Below are 13,370 nucleotides of genomic sequence, written 5' to 3'. Positions count from 1 at the left end.
GCAGAGATACAAGTCTCAAAGGCAATGCAGTGACCTCGAGAACAAGCCGCTCATGATATCGAGGCTAGTACAAGAGAAAGACTTTTGATTGTATCTCTGCTTCTGAGCAAAATTGGCGAAAATAAAATTTGACCCCCCCCTGAAAAATAACGTTTTAAACTGATACACACTAAAAACTAGGCTTGAAGTAGTCTGCAAAAGAAGTTTGGATAAATCCAATTAGTGACCTTAATTAGCTAAGGTTAAGTGGTTCCAGCCTCCTCTGAATTGCTTGCGCCTGTCTGACCTCCTCTGACTATATCTACTGTGTATACAAACTCTGGCCACAGTAACTTCCCCATGAGCAATAACTTGTGTGCCAGGTCCACTTATTTAGCACATGTTGACTATGAATCTACTTATTAATAATCAGTGCCAAAAAGTACCAAAGTTGCACACACCCACACATACAGTCTACCATAGATACAAACATACCACACAGACTAGACCATAGGACTAGACGTACCTAGTACCTACTATAGATTCTCAGGTCTAGCTAGCTAGCTACTATTGCTGTTATAAAGCCGTGTACTTCAGTAGTGCTTCTCTCCTCTCTAAGTAACTAGCGAAATGAAGCTCTTGATTGCCCTCACCCTCACCCTCCTGTGTGTCTACACTAACGGGCAGGCCCCCCCAATCACTGACTGTACCCCACTCAGGCTGGGGAGCACTGGACCTCCATTCTCAGGTATAGCTATAAACTATCAATACACAAATGATAGCTAATTCATTTACACATCATGGTTGGCTGCAGGCAATTTCCCCCTATGTGGAGACCTGGGAGATGCCCAGTGCTGCACCCTTGAGTTCCTTAACAACACAGCAGAAACTCGAGCCCTGGCCGCATTCACTACAGCACTGACACAGGAGCTTAGTGATAGTCGTGAAGAGTATCAACAGTTTTTAACCAGGCTCATTGGGTGTAAGTTGTACGTGTATATACATCACAGCTGACATTAACGGCACAAGTAGATCTAGTACAATTTAAATGCAACTTGACAGTTCTCTACATGTCTGCATGTTTTTTTTAGGTACGTAGTAAATTAAATCAGCTCTTCTTGCTGACCAGCAATTTGCAATGAATTAATGTGATCTGTTTGTTATCTCCCTGTATAGATCTTGGTGGTCGTTTTGTTGAAGGACTAACCGAGAGTTTTGCTACCGCTTCTCCACTTCCTTTTGATGTCCTATCATTGATCGAAAACCAAATATCGGCATCTCTTATCACAAATCTTGATATCCAGGCTAACTCGGATTTTAATATTGATAATTTTGTCAGTGGTATTCTTGATTCCCTGTCGCAGGGTTTCGCCAGTTTTCTGTCTATAGTACCAGGGGTGCAACAATGCATACAAGGAGTACTCACTGGGCTAGTTAACAGCGATGTTCAAGCTCTTGTCGATAGGTCCATTCTAATTGTTCGACAATCATACACAGTTCTACTTCGAATTCGAGACTTTCTGCTGCGCTTGGCGAATCCTGATTTCAGGCCCGTTCAAGGCTGTATAGAAGAACTCGCTCGCTTGAGCTATTGTGGTCGTTGCACTCAACAGATTCCACCACTTTGTCGAGGAACTTGCAACAATGTTGTGAGAGGCTGCCTGTCTCCCATATACACTGCTTATCAAAGCGATTTTAACAGAATTTGGCAGTATTCTAGAAACATCATCAACAATTTGAAGACAAGCATCGCAGAGCTTTTCGCAGAAGAGGGACGAATCATTAACAACCTTGAAAGCCTGGTAAGTAAATTATTCTTATAGTAATAAATCCTCAGATGTACACAAAATTACGTTCTACAGATAATTATCTGAATTTAGAGTTTCTTTTCATGACTAAATAATCTTAGTCTACTAATGTGTTCTATTTCCATGGGGTCCCCAAGGACAGCTAGTCTATGCACGTATAATCATGACTTAAAATGTTCTTACATGTACAAACCTATCTACATAATATATAGTGATCTTTCAAAATAATAGTTACCTTATCCTCACATGCACACACCCACACGACACTGACAGGCTAGCACTCTTTCATCTGAGTGCAGTATTAATATCCCTAATCTGCCGATTGGAAAGAGGTCGGCTAGCGATGAAGAAATGGAGAGGGACGGAGTTTTTGATGGGCTATTGGGAGATTTGGGCGACCTTAATGGATTTTTCAACTTTGGTAAATAGTGTTTTCTTATACTTCTTGAGAGGCTTAATTTTTGCATGAACAGCTAAAATGCCAGCGGTTAAATGTGCATGTGATTACTTAGTGTGTGAGCAATATCTTATGTAAATTAAACGGTTAATATTTGGAATAGTCTGAACCCAATGACACGTTGGCTTAACTGTACACCCAACACACACACACACACACACACACACACACACACACACACACACACACACACACAGATTCTGATGGCCCTGATTTCTGTGAGCCAACATCTTCCGAAAAGGACTACTGTAGCAACGAGAATCGCGACTCTACCGCTACCAGATCATGTGGAGTGAACAGCATCTGTGTGTCAGAGTGTAACTGCTGGGACGGTACTGCCACTAGAGCTACCAACACTGACACATTCCAGGGTGGCAACAACGTGGACGATCAGGGTGAGCTGGAGTTAGGTAGTACAAGTTTCCCTGGGTGGCACCATGACTGCAAGGTTGTGATGTGAAAATGTGTACAAGCAATAACGTACACACAATAGCACTGCCAATTCTATGTACATGCAACCTACTGATAATTATAGCTTGTACACGCTTTGTATTTTGGAATTCAGGTGATTTCTCATGTAACAGCTGTGTGGACTTACCCTTGTATAGTACAAAGGCTTCTATAGTGCTATCACAGTGCTATTCTTTACCAGATGTACAGATGTTCGTTAATTAACACACACACACACACTCCACCTTCCCCACCCACCACACACACACACTCACACTCCACCACACACACACACACACACTCCACCTTCCCTACCCACCACACACACACTCCACCACACACACACACTCCACCTTCCCCACCCACCACACACACACTCCACCCACCACACACTATACACACAGCACTCAACCCTGATGTTCAGGGACTCACAGAAGAACTCAGGAGCCAATACGTGCAACTGCAATCCAACTCTCAGGTATCTGAGTTCCTAGCCAGCGAGGAGGTGACCTCTGTGAACCCTGAGGGTGTCACTATTCCTGGCTCCGGAGCTATGGTAGTTGTCTCCATGGCAACCATGATGCTGGCCGTCATCGTCGGGCTAATAATCTGACGAGCTGATGAAACTATTATATACTGAGTGTTGTAGAACTTGACTTCGAACTATAATTATAACACTCCTTTTTAGTATACAGTCTTGTGTTCTGTTTATTAGATATAGACTGCTGTTATACATAATATAAATAATTAATTATATACAAGTCAGTGGATTGCATGCGCAATTTACAATAATAATAATAATTATATTAATGAACCAGTATATTCTCGGTAAAATTAATGTCAACTAATAATCATTGATCTGAAATGCATGGTTTAAAACATGTGGAAACACATCACGTACATGTATAATATAATAGTCTTTCATACAGTCAGTCTAGATCTGCCTATGAGAGTTCATCGACTTGAGGTATTGAATTGGGCAAAGTAGTCCTTGGTGGGGCTGTTGACATAGACGTGCTTGCTCAGGTACTCCCGGCTGTAGAGAGAGAGGGAGAGGGAGATAACTATTAATAGGCTACATAATTCAAAATTAACGTATTTAGTAGCCAGCCATCACTTAATTGGAACATCTGCTACATGTATCAACATGTAATCTAATATTAGGACGTGCCTTGCTCTCTGAGAAGCTGCCAATTGTCTGTTCTCCTCTGCTAGTTTGAGAGCCAGCTCTTTCTGGCGTCTTTTCTCCTGTGACTCTAGTATTAGCCTGGCCTTGGCCTCCACCACGCGACGTCTGTCCCACTCCTCAGCCAGGACTCTCTCTTGTTCTGCCTGCGCCTGTGTGTGTGTGTGTGTGTGTGTGTGTGTGTGTGTGTGTGTGTGTGTGTGTGTGTGTGTGTGTGGGGGGGGGGGGGGGGAAATTTGAAGGAAATTATCAGCCATTGTGTGGGGTTGCTCCATACATGTATTATAATAGGTGAATTTAAAGCACAATAGATTGCACAGGATAAAAAGCAGTTAAAAATAGTGCTTGTTCAGTACATACAGGACTTAATGTACATGTACTCTATATAGCTATCACAGCTACGCATACACAGTCAGTACATTCATACACACTACACAGACAGTACACAGTCAGAGTGATTGCTTACAGCCCTCTCCTGTTTCTGTGCCTCCTGGGTCATCCTAATCTCCTCTATTTGTGAGGGGCTCATCCCCTTCCAGCGATCGGGGATAACACGATGAGACCCGAAGGCACTCTGAGCCACGTCAGGATTCTCAGTGAGTATATCACCGTGGACATTGTTACACATCTCAGTGAAGTTATCGTCTTCCTCCTGTGCTCTCTCTTGTTGCTGGAGGGCAGCCTTCTCTTTAGCCTGTGTGGGTGGGTGTGTGTGGAGTGTTTGTGTGTGCGTGTGTGTGTGGAGGGGGGGATTTAGGGTATCATGTACGTCAGTAAGAAGGTATTTAATTTTATAAGCTTAGAGAAAAATTCCACCGGATAGTATAGCTTGGCTACCTACTGTACTGGTCAGTACTAACCACCTCTAGACAAAATGAATAATCACCTTTCAGGTACAGATTCAAAACAAGAATAGCCATGCGCATTACTTGACAATTCTGGGCAGACCTCTGTACACTGTATCCCCACCCCTCCCTTACATACCAATGCTAGGTTGTAGTCTCTCTGTGCCGTATTGAGAGCCTTCCTAGCCTCCTCTTCAGCCATGGCTAACTTGACTGCCCTCTGATCCATCTCACAGGCCTTGAGCTCGTACAGTCGGTTGGCCTCCCTCTCCTCCATAGCTAGCCTCTCCTTCTCAGCCTTCTGTTGAGACGTCCATTCTCTGAGGGGCAGTTAAAGACAATTAAGCTGAGCAGAAATCTGATGTAAACACATCATGTGATGCATCTCTCTTTGAGCTAGCTAGAGCCACAAAGTCTTATCAACATTATTTATGGATATTGAGTAGCTCCACATACTTAAATTTAGCTTCAATTCAAAGCAGTCTTTAATGAAATTAAACAGAACATAGCTCTCTTTAATAAAGGTACACATGTTAGGTGGATATTGTATAGGATATGTTGTGTGCTGACTAACCTGGTTTGCTCTTGCTGCAGTTTCTTCCTCTTCTCACTCATGAGATCCTCTCCACTCAAGACCTGCACTCCTGTGTGTGTGGGCGGGGGGTGGGGTCTTCATAGATATACGTGCGTACGTAACGCTTTTAGCTACGAATAAGCAAAAGCATTGAAATGCTACACTATAATATCCTTACACAGGGAAGACTTAATTAGGCTATAATTATAAATAATTAAGGATTGAGGCGTTCTAGGCACATTCCTGATCAACCACCAACCATACCTGATATAGTGAGGCGAGGGTCCTCATCAGATACTCGTGCTGGGAGGTCCTTCTTCAGGGAGTCGGGGTCGTAGAGGTCAAACTCTCGTCTGTCCCGCACTCGTTGATGCTCCTTGCGATACTCAATCACACCCTGCATAGGAGAAAATCAGAAATACGCATAATATAATTATAGTAATTTGCCATAACTATTATCACAGCCTGCTGATACAGTAACCGTGATGATACTAAATACATGTATACAGTAAGAGTGATAGAATGATCATGCAGGCTGTTACTACTAGTATCCATGGATACGGTACTATGATGCTATGAGGCTGATTTCACTCAATGTACCTCATTGATTTTCCTAATGTCTTTGTCTTGCCTCTCCTGTAACAGCACGGTGACTCTATCAGCTCGGGTCATCTCAGCAGCTACAAGCAATAATGAATAAAAGTACCTGTGCAGTAGATGCCATTCTGCTGATATTCTAGTATAATTCAGAGCTATACTCGTCCTAGTTAGCGTATAATAGTTGGCAGTGCTAATTGTTTGTGTGTGTGCTTTCGCTTTAATACCGTGAGCTTCTGTTCTCTGCTTCTCTATATCCTCGTCTTGCTTCCTCTTAGCCATTTGCTCTGAGAGGACGTTAGTGTCTAACTGTGTGTGTGTGTGTGTGTGTGTGTGTGTGTGTGTGTCTAACTGTGTGTGTGTGTGTGTGTGTGGTGTGTGTGTGGTACGCAGAAAAGAATTGGCCTATAATTCTTTGTGTGATGTGACGTAGCAATTGTTTTATGAGAGAGAGAGAGTAGAATTTCAAGGCAATTATCTCTATTTAGCGCCCACCCCAATAGTCCTTTCTCTGGCATTGAAGATCCTGCTCTGTCTCTGCTGCTCCGTGATCCTCCTCCGCTCAACGGCGGCCGACTCTTTAGTGTCCACACGAATATCCAACTTGTACATCTTTAAGCTTAGTAAAAAGAGAGAAAATTAATAGTTCTGTATCACATTAGTAAGTTGTTGATTTGTTGTCAGGGCAACAATCTTACGTGGCCATTTTTAGATTATGTCATAGCTCTGGGCCCAGTTAGCGCATGTGCAATAGAAATTTTCTAGGCAGAGCTCCGTATTTATAGCAAGAAAACTAGCAGAACAAACTAGAATTTGATATACTAAGTCGGAAAATGAAGCTTACATCCTCCATCTTGGTTTTAGTGTGCTCAGCTTGCTGGATTCAGGCGACATGGGCTCAAACAACTGATGACCCAACTGAACCTAGATGCGGAGGAAGAGGATTGGGGAATCTCATCCCTGCCATTGGTGAGGATGGCTGTTTGTGAACTATAAGATTGATACAGATGATGCCCTATTGGAGTAGAAACCAATAACAAGTTGTAGCATTTTAGCCCAGTGGCTAGATTGGCAGCATCTAGCTAACTTGTATACAGACTACCCCTAACTTATAGTCAGTATTCAGTGTTGGGATCACATCCTATGTATAGAGACGAAGCCTGTGAAACTGTAACACTATACTGCAAACAATGCAATTACAATCACCAATTATGGCCAGTATTGTTAAGAGTCCTAGCCAATAATGCCCATATCAGCACTTCTATAATTCCACTTGATCTCATTAAGGCACATATGCAAGTGCTTGCAACTTTGACACTCCCCTAATTTGGCCATATACTGATTATATTTATAGCTATACATGTATATGCTCATACCCATGACCTATATCTAACAATAACACATTGCCATATTCAGCACTTCCATAGTTCCACTTTATCTCGTTAAGGCACTTATGCAACCAACTTGGAACTTGACACTCCCCTAATTTGGCCATAATATTAAGTACTTACACCCACAAGCACATGACCTATCGCTAGTGTAGGGTCTGGGTAAACAACAGACTGGGTGTTATGCATGCATCAGGGGCGTAGCTACCATTGTTTCCTGGTTGCCCAGAAACCCCCCCAGGAGCTGCTGAGAAAATTGGGCAGGGCTCCCTATAATTGAAATCATGCAGCCCTGCCCATCTTTTCACACGTGGCTGCAAATCAATACAGGGTTTTGCAGAATCTTTGCAATATCCACAAAAAAGCGTTTTGCGTTGAGCGTTCCTTATAAGGTTATCTGTGGTCAACCATAAAGTTGTAGATCTTAGTCAGCATGTCAACAATGCACTATTCCAAACAGTTGATGGATCAACTTGAAGATTCTCAGCAACACTTTGATAAGACAGTCCAAGCAGCTCTGTCTGATGCACTATTCTCCACCTTATATCCCCTTGGTCAGCTTTTTTCACAAGAAAAAGCCATTTTGTTTTTGAATTTTGCTTCCCAATCAGACTTGGCATTTCACCACAATGTGTATATGACACCACAATGTGTAAACATTAGATATCCATATAAGGAACGCTCTACACCCTCTATTTCAAAGATTCTGCAAAACCCTGTAATCAGAGCAGCACCGTGAAGCGTTTCACTTTGGCTTTGTCTCAGCTAGTTAGTCTCAGCTAGCTAGCTACCTCAAACAAAGAAGACCAAGACTTAAGTTCTAGATCTAGTATCAATCCTGAATGCTCCAGTATTCTCAGACTCAGCTAGCTCTAAGCACAACTTTATTCAGGAAGTGTACAAGTTTAGAACAATCTCAGCCACATGAAACCTCTCAGGTAAATGATATTTAATTGTTGCTCAGCTAGACTAGCAATACACAATTGGCACCTGCATGCCTAGTATGTTACGTCTATAGCTAGCTCACAAACATGTATTAAAAAAAGTCATGAACAATAGTCAATAAGCAGTAGGTGTGCCCCAATCAAGAGGGTGTGGTACCGGAAGTGGGCGTGACTAAAAATTCGCAGCGCTATCGCGCCGCAGATTTTTCAGAAGAAACCCCTGTCTCAAAAGTCTGGCTACGCCCCTGTGCATGGACATCGCTAAAAGCTAACATAAACTGTCTATTTATAGCTAAAGTATAGCAGTCCAAATATGCTACTTGTTTGGTCATATCCTCATACCACAGGGGGTGTGGATCAACAGTATCTAAATCCGTATAAAACTATAAGGGTATACACAAAGTGCAAGTCCTCGCTTGCATTTCATTTGGTCCATTTCGTGGCTTATAAATCATTAAAAGTATTGTGTTGATGTAGACTATATACGTATTGAATTAAGCTATAGCAGTGAACGAGACGCAGCTAGCTGGAGACCTACCTAAGTTTGCAAGTCGTCACTGTAATAATAATTTTATGAACGGCGGTGTAGAGTTTCACTATGGGATGAGAAGTCGCTCAGAGATCGAGTCTTGTGTTCATGTAGAGTATATATGTGTATATACTGAGGTTATAGAGCAAAACTGCTAAAGTGGATCCGGAGCTAGAGCAGCTGCATGGAGCAAGTTTGATTAATTGATTGACCATTCAACACCACTATAATTATTATACCATGCACTAAGATAGACCAGCATGATTATAGCCTCGCTTCGCTCAGAATAACAGTTGGCTATTACATCTGCATATGAATCTGTGTAACCAGGTGTCAGTGGAGCCCCTCGTACTGCACAGCCAGCAACTACACCACTCTATATAATAGCTAGTGTTGTCTGGTATAATTATAGTCAAGGCTTGTTGAAAGCATGTACATATACGCATATTAATGCAAATAATATATACTTACCAACACCCATGCATGCACACAGTTGGAGACCTCCCCGAGGTATGTTCTGCCGCTGACCTAGGGGACACACCTCAGTGCTGCTCAAGAGACTACATCCTCCAGAGACTCAACACAACAGAGGAGGATTTCAGAGCAGCCTTGAGAGATGAGCTGCAAACACGGTTCAGACGATTCAGGGATATGGCCGACAGGCTAACAACGTGTAAGTGTGTATACTTCAGGAGTTAATGAATTAGCTAAAAAAACATGACTATATACATATAACATGTTTTCTCACACAATTAAACACATCGCTTGTTTATTTTTCAGTTCTCGATGGTGACTTCCTCGATGGCCTTTTCGCAAGTTTTGCTGACCTCTCGTACCTTCAACGCCGTGGAAACGTAGTCGCAGAATCTGCGGATGAGTTTAGACAAAACTTTGACATTGAGAGAGCCAGAGAAGCCTTAGAGGGACAGGATTTTAACGTGATGGAGTTCTTGGAACGATTCATCCAGAGAATTGAGGATGAGGCAATTACCGAGTTTGCATCCACGCAACTAAGCAGCATACAAGAATGCGTGAAGAATGTCATCCAGGTCCGCAAATTGCAGTAATTATCGAACATTAACTGTACGATACTGTCCATAATTATATCAACTTCCCACGTACTATCCACTGATGCACCCACTGTCTCCCCATTTTCCCCCCAATATCTCTCCCTTTTCTTCGCTGGCCACTATGATTATTCCCCATTCCTTTCCGCTTTTCCACTATCCTCCATAAGATTCTCATCCTATATTTTCTTTATCAGGGAAAAGTCAGTGAGGTACGAATGACGGCTTTTGCAGCTGCTGTGGAGCAAGTACGTCGGGTTCGAACAACTCTGGATAAACTGACTGGTTTCCTGGATGGATTAAACACGACCCTGGGTGGCTTTCAACCACTGTCAGTGTGTGTGAACCGTTTGGTTGAGCTAGCTGACTGTGATTCTTGCATTGTGCCGAGGGTCCTCTGCTCAAACTGGTGTGGGGCTTTGGCTAAAGCCTGTTACAGTCCATTCTACGATACGTTTAATGATCAGTTTAGAAGGTTTTGGCCAATTGTGCAGAGGACATTTAATTCACTGCCAGGGTTGTGGAGGAGACTCAATGACAACCGCAGGGTGATCGATATTAACTTCGGACAATTCGTAAGTTTTTTAGCAATCAATTCACTCACTATCTTTGTGCCACATATAGTATGTATTTATGTTGTACCTCCCCCTTCTATAATTATCTTGTTGTACACTGTGTATAGCCATGCATGCATCTTTGCAGGAGATAATATAACCACAGTATGACATTGTTCCTACAGAGGTCCGCTCTTAGTGAGTGTGCAGAAGACCTTGTCAACGACTTCCTCTCTGGTCTGGGAAAGAGACAAGCTAGCGATGGTAGTGACAATACTCCCACTCTCCCCTCCACTCCCAATTTTGACTTGGGGGATCTCACCGGAGGAGCATTTGAATACGGTTAGTATGCTGTGAAAATGCCTACAATTAGAGTTTCACTATGGGATGAGAAGTCGCTCAGAGATCGAGTCTTGTGTTCATGTAGAGTATATATATGTGCATGTATATACTGCATGAGGTTATAGACAAATATACAATTATAGGGAGTGGCATGTCCTTTCTGCAGAGGCTCTTGTAATGTTACAGTTCATGTGTTTTCTTCTAGATCGATCTGGACCACGACTTTGTCGGTCGTTTAGCATTACCACCAGATCCGCTCGTTGCTGGGACGGGGATAATGAGAGAGATAATGATATTCCTTCATTCGAGACTGACAGCATTGATGGACAAGGTCGGTGACATCGACAGTGTATAGTGATACTATCAGTTCCTGTACAGCTAGACTGTATGTAATGTGTACTTCATTATAGCTATACTGTATACACAGTATTATTTTTCTCTTTCTCACACACACACAGACGAGAATCCAGCCATTGTGATTCCCTCGTCCGACCTCCAGGCCCAGGCCGCCGCCCTTGGTAGTCCAGTGGATACTCTGATCAATGACCCCACCTTCATTGGCACAGCACCCGAGGGGGTGGCCGGCTCAGGGGGTGCTCTGACCGTAACAGTCTCCCTACTACTGGTCAGTGTGATGGCCGCTCTGGGAATGATGAATTGATGCAAAGATTGAACTATTTGAACGAATAAATTATGCTGAAGTAATTTAAATATTGTGCTGATTGTAATTACATTTTAAGTGCGTATAATTATTTTTATATAAAATTATTATAGTTCATTCAGCCATAGTTATTATTAATCTGAAGTGTGCATGCAATTAATGTACGTACTTGTTCGACACAGTAAATCCCTATTAAATGAGCTGCGCTGTGCTGATCCCTCTCGCCATGTTATACTGTCGCTCAAAAAGTAATAGAGTGTTAAATATAGTAGAGGGACATGAATAACTCACTGACTTGTTTTTACATGCATGCATACCAGCCTAGCCTCGATCCCAGGCCGCACTTCCCACTTCACTGAAGGAGGCTAATACCAGCCTAGGAGGACAGCCTAGCTGCATGTAGGTGTTCTCCTAACCTTTATCTTCAGTGCGGCCTGGGATAGAGGCTAAAAGATTCCCTTCCTCCTACGTTATTGACTTGTTGCAGTTCACCCATGTATATAGCGTGTGGGTTATAAACCGGGGCTCCGGAGCTGTAGGTGGGTGGGAAACTGGTCACTCACTTTCCTGTAGTCTTTCATTGTGATAGTCAACAGGTCTCCTGTAGTCTTTCATTAGATCACAGCCCAGTCTTTCATTAGATCACAGCCCCTCCTGTAGTCTTTCATTGTGATAGTCAACAGGAGCCCTTCCTGTAGTCTTTCATTAGATCACAGCCCTCGGCCTGTAGTCTTTCATTGTGATAGTCAACAGCCCCGGCTACAGTGGTAGTTTTTTTTTTTTTTTTTGGTTTATGCAAATAATAGAGCAAAGGTACACAGAAACTATATAGAGCTAATATTAATTACTTCTCCATCTCCATTCTACGAGTGTCAAATGTTTTAGCGTGTTCCATCTTGAGAGTGTTCTATATGAGTGTTTAGAACTGTTGGTCCTGGCAAAGCTAACAGTAAACTGGGAGGGAGTGCAGGAGGTCACTGGGAGGGAGTGGAGGTCAATGACATGAACTCAATAAGCCAATGCAGTGCATACATACATATACCCATTGCATGCATGGGCAATAAAACTTCCATAATTGCATGTAATAATACAATCATTCGTAACAAATAGGCTGCTAAATGTAGATGTGAAACAAGAGTTAATAATTATGCAGCTGTTATCTTAGCCAGTGGCGTAGGAAACAATTTCTCAATGCTTGAGTGGAAAAAGTTCATAGTGCATGCAGCTTGAAAATTTCTCTCTACTTAAATAGCCTAGAAATCCTACGACACTGATAGATACTTATATCATTATAGGGGCAATTGCCAAGCCATTCCAAAACATAGCACACTCTATATATTATAACGAATGTAATACAGGACACTCACCCTGCATGCATCTTTTAACCCTAAGCCTAGGGTCATTGAGACCTCCGTGGCAGCTGGTTAAGTTGATGCCGGGGCAAGGAATGTATGAGAAACAGTATAGCTGGAGCTGGTGGGATAGGTCCTGTTGGCTGTGAGGAATCAGTGCATGACAGGAACTAAATCAAGTACATGCTTCTGTACTATTATATATATATGCATGGCTAGAAAAATGGAAAATGGATAGAGACTAACCTGATTGGTGCACCTAGATCCTGAGAACTGTACCCTCGTCCGAGCAGCTGGCTTGTTAAGACCATCCCTCTTTAGTTCACCTGAGAGAGAGAGACACAATGTAGGAGGATGGTGTAATGTGTGTGTGTGTGTGCATGTGTGTGTGTAGGATAGGGACACTCTATTGAAACAGCTGGCCATGTTTCTTTGTCTTCATCCAGAGGTCCTTTACTTAAATCAGTTCAAGGAGGGAATATACAGTACAACGATACCATGTAGAGTACATACACGCATACTTTCATTAAGTTGAGTGATAACCATCTAGTTATTCACATCAGACTTGAGGCCATTTCTGTGTACATGTATTTGGGCCTGAAACCAATCATTATTGAATCGAATGAAGAACCCCATA

At 42.6% G+C, this 13,370-nt stretch overlaps 3 protein-coding genes across 3 annotated transcripts; 2 read left to right on the top strand and 1 right to left on the bottom strand.

Annotated features, from left to right (window-relative positions):
- The first annotated feature begins 411 nt into the window (after positions 1-411).
- LOC135345809 (uncharacterized) lies at positions 412-3,455 on the top strand. Its single transcript, XM_064543269.1, has 6 exons — positions 412-727; positions 794-961; positions 1,156-1,781; positions 2,061-2,208; positions 2,442-2,639; positions 3,099-3,455. Exons 1-6 carry the CDS (start codon positions 610-612, stop codon positions 3,305-3,307), a joined length of 1,467 nt encoding a protein of 488 aa, XP_064399339.1. The 5' UTR covers positions 412-609; the 3' UTR covers positions 3,308-3,455.
- A 73-nt stretch (positions 3,456-3,528) lies between these two features.
- Positions 3,529-6,600, bottom strand: LOC135345812 (RIB43A-like with coiled-coils protein 2). Its single transcript, XM_064543279.1, has 9 exons — positions 6,392-6,600; positions 6,124-6,205; positions 5,900-5,979; positions 5,564-5,696; positions 5,300-5,369; positions 4,865-5,045; positions 4,347-4,574; positions 3,866-4,032; positions 3,529-3,730 (listed from the first exon to the last, which is right to left on the bottom strand). Exons 1-9 carry the CDS (start codon positions 6,506-6,508, stop codon positions 3,649-3,651), a joined length of 1,140 nt encoding a protein of 379 aa, XP_064399349.1. The 5' UTR covers positions 6,509-6,600; the 3' UTR covers positions 3,529-3,648.
- A 60-nt stretch (positions 6,601-6,660) lies between these two features.
- LOC135345810 (uncharacterized) lies at positions 6,661-11,525 on the top strand. The gene is made up of 7 exons (XM_064543270.1): positions 6,661-6,865; positions 9,251-9,430; positions 9,538-9,806; positions 10,022-10,399; positions 10,564-10,720; positions 10,926-11,051; positions 11,179-11,525. Exons 1-7 carry the CDS (start codon positions 6,730-6,732, stop codon positions 11,379-11,381), a joined length of 1,449 nt encoding a protein of 482 aa, XP_064399340.1. The 5' UTR covers positions 6,661-6,729; the 3' UTR covers positions 11,382-11,525.
- The last annotated feature ends 1,845 nt before the right edge of the window (positions 11,526-13,370 follow it).

This window comes from Halichondria panicea, chromosome 12 (assembly GCF_963675165.1).
Source record: "Halichondria panicea chromosome 12, odHalPani1.1, whole genome shotgun sequence".
Lineage (NCBI taxonomy): Eukaryota > Metazoa > Porifera > Demospongiae > Suberitida > Halichondriidae > Halichondria > Halichondria panicea.
This window is presented reverse-complemented; position numbering and strand designations above follow the sequence as displayed.